This window comes from Berghia stephanieae, chromosome 8 (assembly GCF_034508935.2).
Source record: "Berghia stephanieae isolate SIO BIC M18660-M18661 chromosome 8, UCSD_Bste_1.3, whole genome shotgun sequence".
Lineage (NCBI taxonomy): Eukaryota > Metazoa > Mollusca > Gastropoda > Nudibranchia > Aeolidiidae > Berghia > Berghia stephanieae.
Window position 1 is genome coordinate 42,468,289 of NC_088367.1, and position 12,500 is coordinate 42,480,788.

At 36.0% G+C, this 12,500-nt stretch overlaps 1 protein-coding gene across 2 annotated transcripts in view; it reads right to left on the minus strand.

The window, feature by feature from the left end:
- LOC144978715 (vesicular glutamate transporter 3-like) overlaps positions 1 to 12,500 on the minus strand; it is a 350,750-nt gene that overhangs the window by 88,125 nt on the left and 250,125 nt on the right. For both annotated transcript variants that reach the window (XM_078925137.1, XM_078925136.1), the window contains 2 exons: positions 10,581 to 10,668; positions 8,275 to 8,361 (listed from right to left, as the gene is read on the minus strand). In XM_078925137.1, coding sequence (XP_078781263.1) covers positions 8,275 to 8,361; positions 10,581 to 10,668 — 175 coding nt within the window. The remainder of the gene's footprint in view (positions 1 to 8,274; positions 8,362 to 10,580; positions 10,669 to 12,500) is intronic.

Genomic DNA, 12,500 nt, shown 5'->3' on the forward strand with positions numbered 1-12,500 from the left:
TGTTTTGCTAAAGAGATTATTTATCGCAAGAACTTTACTGCTATTGTGCTTGATTGATAAAAAATCTATATTTATGTTAGTTGAGTGTGAAGTTTTGGGGAAAATCCTGAAAATAGCTGGTAAGGAGAAAGTTAATCTACTACCTTTACCATAGAGACATCAGGTCAGATGTCTGTAGGCTGACATGACAGTGTATGTGGCAATGACTGACTGAGCGTTAATGGGTATATTTGTCAAATCGTGATAATATTGTTGTCAAGAGCTTTGAGCCAATCAATAAACAAACATACCACGCGCTAATAAATTAAATATGTTACCAAAGGGTTGGAATAGGTAGGCTACCTCTTTTTGTGAACTATGAGGGATTAATCATTATATGTTGACATAATAAACAGAGGTAGTTTGCTGAGATTTAGCTAAAAGTATAGATGGAAGGAAATTGACATCACTCAGCTCTTTTCTATTGTTTTAGCCAGCTATTTTTATGAGTTGTTATTCTCCCCTATATTCCACCAATTCACCGATCAGATTTTAAATGTTTAAGGTTTACACATAGTTTTTTTTTTGGTGTGTGTCTGTGTGTGTTGGTACGTTATACCCGATAGTCGGATGATGTGAATATTCTAACTAAGTGCACAGCATCAATAGTAGAAATTCATTACGATATGACAAGTCTGTCAACGCAAATTGACTTCATCTTTTGTCTGCTGGGATAACAGATTCAATGCCTGTCCTGATGATTTTGATCTTCATTCAAACACCCACAATACTAATATGTCTTGGTTGAACCAAATTTAACTTTCAATGGCGTTTCTATATTACGTAAGCATCGACAATGTACATTGACTTCATCTTTTGTCTGCTGGGATAACAAATTCAATGCATCGACAATGTACATTGACTTCATCTTTTGTCTGCTGGGATAACAGGTTCAATGCATCGACAATGTACATTGACTTCATCTTTTGTCTGCTGGGATAACAGATTCAATGCATCGACAACCCCCCCCCCCCCCAACCATCCTAAATAAAAAATCCAACAAAACCACAACCCCCCCCCCGAAAAAAAACCAACAAAAAACAAAAAAAAACAAAACAAACAAAACAAACAAACCCCACAAACATATAAGCACCCCTCTGCCCCCTCCCCCCCCTCCCCCAAATAAATAGAAATAAAAAGAAACTAAAAAAAAAAACAAAAAAAAAAAAAAACCAACAAAACACCAAAAAAAAAAAACAAAAAAAACCCCAACAAAACAAAATACAAAATAAAATATAACCAATGGAATGACCATAACGTTTTACAAAGGCATCCTAGCAAACAACACCACGTCACATGTAAAACGAGACTTCACGCCTGTTAGGCAATATTGCAATCTGTTTTTGTTTATTTCGCTGTTAGCGGCCAGGTACTCATTTTACACCCAAGTACAGTGAGAGAATGCAAGTTAAGAGTTTATTCCAAGGACTCAAATATTTAGCTGATCAAGGCTCGGAACTCGAACCCAGGACCTTTCGATCCGAAGACGAGGGGCATAAAACTACTGCCGTACTCTGGAAAAAAAAAACACCAACCCATATTTTAAAATTTGGTCAGAAAACTCGTCCTTCAAATATCGATCGATTTAAATCTCTCCTTACCGATCAATTTCGGTATTTTCCCAAAAAAGGCAGGCTTACCCAGCAGAAAAATTGATTTTTTTAAAGCTCAAACAATCTCTCTACAAAGCAACTTTAAGTTCTTATTAATTAAACAAAGATCATTCTTGCAAAGTTTGTGATTTATACAAAATTAATCTGAATTAGAAAAATGTATATTATTGTGTCGTAACAAATGTGACGATTTTGCTGTAGGTGATAAGGAAAGGGTTAAATGACCCTCATCTTGGCGGAAAATTATCAAATCTGTGACTTCCAGAGTACGACAGACTAGACCACATAGCCGCACAGAACAAAAAAAAAAAAAAAAGTAAAAAGAAAAGAAATGAAAACTTCCAAGAAAGTTGTGAAATATCCTAACAATGTTCTAATTCCATATTAACCGACCCAATTCGGGTGTTCAACACGAGACGACAAAATAAGACATACAAGTAATTATATTGTTTCATTGAATCCCTGGGGCGAACCCTCAACCAGCTAACTGGCGTATTTTCTGGAATAAAAATCGTATTTAAAAATTTGGCCAGAAAACTCGTCCCTACAAATTAAATATCTATCCATATTTAAATTACTCTCATCTTGGCAAATAAACGCTCAAATCTTGTATCCATCGCAAAGTCCCAGGTTTGAGAGTGTTTTTTCCCCAAGATGAGGGTCATTTAAATCGAGGACGAGTTTTCTGGCCAAATTTTTAAATACGAGTTAGTTTTCCAGCCCCGAGTACGGCAGATAACTGGTTAACCAAGTCTTGGAGAAAATTATCTATAATATTGCTTTTTTTGTCGAAATAATTTGGCCGTTGTCTGTCATTATAAAGTAAATATGTCGTAACCGCATAACAGAATATAATAAAATACAATCTAATATAATATAGATATGTTCATAACAGGCGAAACTTTCTTGAGGCGAAGATATGGGGGAATGGGATATAATTTGATACGCCGAGAATGTTAATATGCGCCTGGAACACGGATAATGTGTGATGTTGTAGACTGTTATTATTTATTGGTATTTTAGGAATCGTCGGATCCGTTTAGGAAGTTTATCTTCATGGCATGATGAAGATGATGGCAATGGTGATCATGGTGATGAAATTGATGATGGTGATGGTGGTGATGATTATGATGATGATGGTGGTGATGATGATGATGGTGGTGATGATAATAATAATAATAATAATAATAATAATAATAATAATAATAATAATAATAATAATAATAATAATAATAATAATAATAAAATATAATAATAATAATAATAATATAATAATAATAATAATAATAATAATAATAATAATAATAATAATAATAATAATAATAATAATAATAATAATAATAATAATAATAATAATAATGATGATGATGGTGATGATAATATATATATATTATATATATATATATATATATATATATATATATATATATATATATATATATATATATATATCCTTTCTTAAAAAAATATAGCATTGTGGAGAACATTGTGCTTATTTGAGTCAATAAAAAAATTGATACGGCGCACAACTCTACTGAAAGATTTGAAAATTAGAAATGTATTTTTTACAGATAGATAAACAGATAACTTGATTTCCTTTTATAATTTAAAGTCAGTTTGAAAGTTCGTTGAGTCAAACAGATAATATCATAAAATATGTACCGACGACACTTGGCTCCCAAAATCAACTAATTTTGACACTGTAAAAAGTTGTCAATTTGCGTCATCTATTTATTACATCAAGTATTATTATTACTTCCGTTGTGTTGTTGATTTAGCGGTGATCAGTTTTGTTATGATATGTTTGTGTGTGTGTGTATGTGTGTGTATGTTTGTGTGTGTGTTGTGTGTGGTGTATACATGTGTGTGTGTGTGTTGGCATTTTTCAGCAAATCGTGGCATTCATAGTGATATTATTCACTTGATCACATGAAGGTATTTCAGTCGCCATTTTGATTCTTTTTTTACTATTAGGGTTAGCTCGAGAGGTTAGTCATAAGTGTTATTAAAGGTGCTAGGGTGTTTGTTTTTCCATAAGTTAAGTAAAGGGGAGACATTCCGAAAGCTCCTACATCCCCAGTATTCTTTAAATTTGTATTTTCACCTTTGATCTTTTGTCAGCACGGTGGTAGAACAGCACATTCAACGTTCAAAATTCCAATTCCAATAACGGATAACAGCACCTGTAGCATCAGTCGCCAATCAGACACAGCTAAGTTACTGAAGAGTAGTTCTCTCATAATTTGGGATGAAGCACCTATGATGGACAGGCGTGTGTTTGAATGTGTGAGCAGGACATTTTGTGACATAACAGGCAGTTCAAAACCTTTTGGGGGCAAAGTGGTTGTACTTGGATGGGATTTTCGGCAAATTCTACCTGTTGTTAACAAAGGAAGTGAAGCCGATATATTAAGTGTCACACTTAACAAGTCAATTATTTGGAATTTTGTCACCATTTTTCACATGAACAAGAACATGAGGGTTACTGATGACAATAACTGTTTTGCAAATTGGCTTCTCCGCATCGGAAATGGTACAGAACCGGTTTTCAGCGAAATAGGAATGTATTCTGTTAGATTACCTACAGCGCTATGCCTTCCTGAAAATGACCCAGAATGCTTGATAAATGCTGTATACAATGATTTGAATCTGAACTTTGCGGATGAACGTTATCTATCAGAGAGAGCAATTTTGACTACAACCCATGAAAATGTTGACAGAATAAATGCAGCCGTTCTGTCCAGGTTGACCTCATCAACTGAACAAATTTACCGCAGTGCTGATTCCATTCAAAGTGACTCTGACATCAACTTATACCCGATTGAATTCTTGAACGAACTTACACCTCCCGAATTCCTCCACATGCATTACATTTGAAAGCGAACACGTCAGTCATGCTGCTTAGAAATATAAATCCTAAATCAGGCCTCCTAAATGGCACCCGTTTGTTAATAATTAAATTAGGTTCAAAAGTATTAGAAGCCAAGATAATTACCGGTAGTAGAGCTGGCGACATAGTGTTTATCCCTAGAATCAATCTGACGACAACTGATTACCATTTATTATAAATAGAAGACAGTTTCCGGTAAAATTGTCATATGCAATGACAATTAACAAGTCTCAGGGGCAGACATTAAGCAAGGTGGGGATTTTCTTACCACAACCGGTATTCACACACGGACAACTGTATGTTGCTGTGTCACGGGTCAGAGGCTATAGTGGCTTACACTTCATGTTGGGCCACACAGAAAAATCAACCGAAGATATACCAAATTACACAGACAACGTTGTTTACCAATCTGCCCTCATTAAATCATTAAATGATGGTGAGTACAGTATCGAATGAAAATAGTTCTTTCCCCGCGAAATTGCGGGCTTTTTACTAGTATATATATATATATATATATATATATTATATATATATATATATATATATAATATATATATATAAAGAGAGAGAGATAGACTGAGAGAGAGAGATAGAGAGAGAGAAAGAGAGGAGGGAGGAAGAGAGGGAGAGAGAGAGGGGGAAAGGAGAGAGAGAGAGGGAGATAGATAGAAAGAGAGAGAGGGAGAGAGAGAAAGAGAGAGAGAAAGAGAGAGATAGAGAGAGAGAGAGACAGACAGACAGAGAGAGAGAGATAGAGAGAGAGAGAGAGAGAGAAAGGAGAGGGAGAGAGAGATAGGGAGATAGATAGAAAGAGAGAGAGGGAGAGAGAGAAAGAGAGAGAGAAAGAGAGAGATAGAGAGAGAGAGAGACAGACAGACAGACAGAGAGAGAGAGATAGAGATAGAGAGAGAGAGAGAGAGAGAGAGAGAGAGAGAGAGAGAGAGATGAAAAGAGGAGGGGACAGAAAATTAAATCAGACAGACTACACCGGGATTCGAATCCGATCCTTTTGTCTGTAATTCGAGAGTTCTACCAACTGAGCTATGATGTGAGGTGATGAGACATGATGACAACTCGGTATCATTCCGATGCGTAGAAAAATTTTCGGGGATCGAAAGTTCGCGAGTCCATATTAATTATGATGGAGGGAATTATCCCTTTTTTCTCCCTTTCTTCTTTTTTTTTTTTTTTTTTTTTTTTTCTTGAAACGCCCGATTCCGGATTTTCTGAGGCGAAATAAGGGGAGGGAATTTTCGTTAAAAAATGGCGGGGAAAAAAATAAAAATGAAAGCGATTGTCTACAAGCCAGAGGCGAGCAAGGGGGATAACTGACAGTGGTGGAAAGATGAGTGAGTGAGATTGGCGGGGTATATTATCGCCCCTGGCAGTGATCGGATGGCCTGTATTGACACTGTCGTTGTATTGGCTTAGTGCCCGTTGTCGTGTCACATTTCATAGAGTTCTCTCCCCAGTAAATAAAAGATTGGCGGGTGAAAAGGGGAAACCGTGCATTTATGCGGAAGGGTTGCTGTTAGACGTAGTGAAGTGTGGATGGAGTATGGAAGGGACGGAGGGAGGAAGGAAAGAAGGAATACGACGTGTACTTATTTTTTAATTGAGCTTTTATATAGCGCGATATCCACTAAACGTGATCAAAGGGCTTTACAAGGAGTCCATGGCCAGCAGCAACATTTAACATTTAGGACGGGACATGCCGCCTGTTAGGCGATATTACATTGTTTTTTCAGATAGAGACAACGCTGTTAACGGCCACGTACTCATTTTACACCTGAGTACGGTGAGAGAATATGAGTAAAAAGCCTTCTCCAGAAGGACTCAACTATGCACCGAGCAAGGCTCGAACCCAGGACCTTCCGATTTGAAATCGAGTGTCATACCAGTATACCACATAGCCGTACTTATTAACAGGTTTGATTACCCAAATTGTTATGCTCCCATTGTTATAATAGAAATACTCTCAAACCAACCCAAAATATTGTCATTTACAACAATGTGAAAACAAACCCATTATTGCATTCGGTTTTCAGGCCTTGGACCTCGAAAGAATCTTTTAAAAAGACACAAAAAACATTAGCTTTTATATAGCGCAAAATCCACTAAACGTGCTAAAAACGTTATTGTACGGCTATGTGGTCTTGTGGTATGACACTCGCTTTAGGATCTGAAGGTCCTGGGTACGAGCCTCGCTCGGCGCATAGTGGAGTCCATGGAAAAGGCTCTTTACTCACAGTCTCTCATCGTATTCAGGTGTAAAATGAGTAGCCTATGTTGCCGTCTATAGAAAAATCATATTTGTTTCGTTAAATCCCATCGAAAACGCTTTAATCACGTGTCAATCTTCCAGTTATCGAGTATGACAATGAGGTGGGAATACTTGCATTGAATCGATAACAGTTAGTGGTTCCTCTAATTTTTTTAAAAATACAATCAATTTCTTAAAATTTATATAAACCATTTTCCGTTCTTAATATTGGGAAAGAATTCTACGATGTGAATGAAATATATAAGATATTAAATGCAGAAAACATCTCTCTGTGTCCAAATTAAAAGCTCTTTGGATTTCTCTTACGAAGTCGAAAAATGTATTGTCTATTAAGTCAATAGAAACTGAGTTAAAATTTTATTCAACACTTGAATCACAATTACTTTTGAGTTGGTCGACTTATCATCGTGGCAATTGAACGGGCATCTTGTCGTTAAGTATCTGGAACTAGAGGTTGTGATGAGGTTTGCATTTAAGCGAATTTGCGTTTTAGTGGATACCTTTCAGGTAATAATGATTGCGTTATAGAGATACAGATCTGGGGCTGGTGACGGAAATCTGATAAAATGGACGCCTCCGTCTCGTAGGCGTATCTCGAAGACTGACAAACAAAATCGAATAACTGAATTAATAAATACATTTATAAATAGGACAATCTGTATCTGTAAAATGATAACTAAAAAAATTGAATATATGACTGAAAGGGTGGGCTGGTTGGGGGGGGGGGGGGGGGGGGGGGGGGGAATCGGCAGTTTAATAAAACAGATTATGTTGGTGACAACGGGACTGATTTATGAGATGAAGATGAGGAAGAAGGGACCAGTACTGGAAGATGACACGGGGTAACAATATAGGACTGAGGGAGAAGTGGAGACGCCATCCGGGTTGTTGTTTTGTTTGCTGGAAACTCAGGATAATTTCTTAAGTATTATTCGAAAAGATGGCACCCATGTTTTCAGTATTTTTTAATTATTAAAAAAAAAATTGTTTGGCGGGGGTGGGGGGTGGGGGGTATTTCATTGATTCATTCATATCTATAAGGAATCGTTGGTGTCACCAAATTTTATTTCTGACTGACCGTGTCAAATCGGTGTTATGGCCGAGAAACACTGAGGCCAAAAAGTAACATTTAAGTGAAAAGGGCTGATCTAAAATCTGAAATTTGAAATTTGAAATTTTAGATTTATGCACTTTGTGAAACTATACAAAAATCTAATTAATAAAACACAATGAACAAGTAGGAATATTGCAACTTCGAGAGAGAATAAATTAACAAAAAACTCTCTCTCTTTCTCTCTCTCTCTCTCTCTCTCTCTCTATCTATCTATCTATCTATCTATCTATCTATCTATCTATCTATATATCTATCTATCTATCTATCTATCTATCTCCCCCACTCCACTCAAGATTCGGAGAAAAATTGAAAAAAAAAAGAGTAAATAACTCACCGAAACAGTAGAATCCTGACTGCCATCCCATGTATCTCGTCAGCACGCCACTGAGGGGCATTCCAAGCACAGCGCCAGCGTACGAACCTGGGGAGTTTGAAACAACATTGAAACATCGATTCGGGTTGGGTGTTGTTGTTGTTGGGATTGTATTGTAGTGGAGTTGGTGAGATGGTGGTGGTGGTGGTGATGGTGAATATTATGGAATGATGATGATGATGATGATGATGATGATGATGATGATGATGATGGTGATGATGATGATGAGGATGATGATGATGATGATGATGATGATGATGATGATGAGGATGATGAGGATGGTGATGATGTTGATGTTGTTGTTGTTGCTGATGATGATGATGATGATGCTGATGATGATGATGATGATGATGGTGATGATGATGATGATGATGATGATGATGATGATGAATAAAGTGGTGATGGTGGTCATCATATTATCATCATCGTCGTCATCATCATCATCATCATCATCATCATCATAATCATCATCATCATCACGATGTGAAATAGAAATAATATGGTTCCACATGGCCTCCTGCTAGGGGAATATATGAAACATTTTGAAGCGGATTGAGCATCGTGGTAAATTCGCGGAAATGCTCTTTATAAATGTCCATATTTGTTTTGTTTTTAATTTTTTTTTTGATTTTCATATCCCCTTGTAAGAGGAGGTTTCATGATAAAAGAACAACCAGGAACCCCCCCCCCCCCCCACACACACACACGCAAAACAAAGAAAAAAAACAAAGACAAAAAAAAAGAAAACAAACAAACCAAAACCAAAAAAATAAGTACAACCCCCCCCCCCCCCCAAAAAAAAACCCCCACAAAAACAAGAAGAAAACAACCTAAAATAACCTAGATGAGTAGGAGTATAAAACACACAAAGAGTTAAAAATAAGCAATCAATCAAAGAACAAACAAAAAACAATAGGCTGTGGTTTTCCATTTCTCCATCTTTCAACGAGGCGTTCGGAATTGAACGTTAAAAATTGCCTCGCCAAAAAAAGATTATGGTCATTATATATGTCGCCATTTTCCTTTTCAAAATTCTGTTATAATAATATTATTTTAAACTATTATTATTATTATTATTATTATTATATTATTATTATTATTATTATTATTATTATTATTATTATTATTATTATTATTATTATTATTATTACTATTATTATTATTATTTGTGGCATATAAAAACCTCCCATTATATCGTTGAGAGAGGTTAAAATCGTTAATAGAAGGGTTTTCGATCGACGACGACGACAAATTATTGGCATTGTCTTGGCAAGAAAAGTCGAGTCGTGCTAACATTTATTATTGTGGTCGGACGGAAATAAACATAATAATTTATGTATAGGGTAAGTAGCGACAACCGTTAAGAGTAAGAGGTAAATTGTGACCCCTCGCCTCAAAACGGCATTAAGTCGGGATGACTAAGATGCTGAAAATTAGATTTGTAGCCAGAAATATCAGACTTGCGTTCAGTTTATAAATTGTATTGAGGAGAATGAATATCATATTTCAGGTTGCTAAATACCAGTAATTTATTATTTTTGTCCAGTTTCACTTTAATTTGACTTTTTAGCATCTGGTCTATCCCGACATAATACCGCTTTGAGACGTTGGGTCACAATTGTCCTCTTTGTACGACATAATTATTCATCTTTTGTCTTTATACCGTTGGCATTCGAGATAGAGGAAGAAGATTCCAGTATCTTTCTTCTCCCAAGCTAATTATTTTATTATGGTAGGGTTTTTTTTTCCGACTCCTTCCAGCCCCTGACCACTCAGTAGCAGTGATTGGGTAGCTGATATTAGATCTATCGGAAAGCGTCCTATCCAAATATAATAATAATGATAATAATAATGAAATTTATTTATATTGCGCCCAATCCTCTATACCATAAAGCTCTAGGGGCATAACAATAACTTCAATACATTCAAAATTTGGCAATAAAACTAGTCATTCAAATATCGATCGATTTAACTGCCGCTCAGCTTGGCTAAAACTCTTAGACCTGGGACTTCTTCGCGAAGTCCCATATTCGAGAGTTTTTTTTGTTGCTGCTAAGATGAGGGTTATTTAAATCGATTAATATTTGAAGGATGAGTTTTCTGGCCAAATTTTTAAATGCGTATTTTTAAAATAGAATGTCAGTTAATTGACTAATTATTGCTATTGGCTAAGGACCCCGTATAAAGCCTTTTAATCACGTTTAGTGTATATTACGATATATAAATAGCCAAGTTTGTTCAGTTACAAAAAGCTCCAAAAAACTTACCACAGAAAGAGATGGTGGCCAGCATTGAGCGTTCGAGGGGAGGGGCCCAGTGTCTCCAGATGCCATGACAAGCGGGGTAGGTCACTCCCTACGTAATGAGACAAATAGGGTCATTCATCATCATCACCATCATCATCATCGTCATCGTCATCGTCATCATCATCATTATCATCATCATCATCATCACCATCATCATCGTTGTCGTCGTCATCGTCATCATCATCATTATCACCATCATCATCATCATTATCATCATCATCATCATCATCATCATCATCATCATCATCATCATCATCATCATCATCATCATCATCATCACCATTATCATAATTATTATCATCATCATCATCATCATCATCATCATCATCATCATCATCATCATCATCTGAAAATGATTTTATAACCACCATCAAAAACAAACAAACAAAACAAAACAACAAGAAAACACACAAGAACGATATCGGTCCTTTTGTTCTCGTGGGGAATGCTCTACCAACTACCTCACCCTCTCTGTTATGATAATAAGTAATAAGTCTTAGTGTGATCTACGGCCTTAGAACGGTTACATGATATTGTAGAATTGAGACCAAAAGCTAGCGTCGATGTCGCAATTTTGATTCTAATAAAAGTCAACTTTTGTTTTTGATTTTTAAAAAATATTTCTAACATGTTTTTAAAATTTTTATTTTTGGGTATATAACAAGCAACCACAGAATCCAGCTGTTATAGATAGTGTGGATTGGCTAAGAAACTCACAACATCGCCATCCGGAACTATAACGGGCCTACACACAAAACGATGTGTAACCATGAACTTTAATAGTCTGGTTAATTCAGTATAGTGAGATTTACTCATAAAGGCGGATGGCAAAAAACAAAAAAAAAAAAAAACAACAAACAAAAAAAAACAAAAAACAAACAAACACAAAAAAAAAAACAAAAAACAAAAACAAAAACAAAAACAAAAATAAAACAAACAACAATCAATAACAAAGACCTGAATGACGTCATCTTCATTCTATCTATATGAACGGGATAGATTTTCAATTTTGTTATTAAGCGTCGCGCGGTAATGAACCAACAAAATGTTCATAGTACATAACATTATTATTGGCACCGCCATCGGCACCATAGACCTTGTCGTGATAGACACAATTATGGCGGAGCGGGCCGCCCACCGGAAATAGGAGGTGTGACATGCGCACTGATCAAAATGAGACCTTGTCACGCACACAAAAAGGCTGAATGGCAATCAGGAACTGAGATGGAAATTGGATAGAGAGAGAGAGAGAGAGAGAGAGAGAGAGAGAGAGAGAGAGAGAGAGAGGGAGAGAGAGAGAGATGGGATGGTAATGATACAAGATTACTCATTATGAGTTTATAGATAGAGATATGGATAGATAGATTAGAGAGATAGATAGAAAGATAGATATATAGATAGATAGATAGGTAGGTAGATAGGTAGGTGAGCAGGTACATATATAGATAGACAGATAGATAGATAAGACAGAAAGATAGATTGTTTGATGGATGGATAGATGGCTTGATGGATGAGTTGATCGATAGGATAGGTAGATAGATACACAAACAGATAGACAGATAGATATTTTGTGAGGGGTTGAAATGCGGATCTGTTTGAGTGCTCAACTATATAAAAGAGCATTAAAGATCGACAGACAGATAGACGGATTTATGAAAGTTGATGGAAATAAAGAAGATAGATAGATGGATAAATATATCATTAAGGACGTATCCCGGTCTGAATATTATTAAATCTGACGGATATGAAAGGAGCATTAAAGATCGACAGATAGATAGACGGATGATGGAAAATGGATGGAAATATAGAAGATAGATAGATGGATAAATATATCATTAAGGACGTATCCCGGTCTGAATATTATTAAATCTGACGGATATG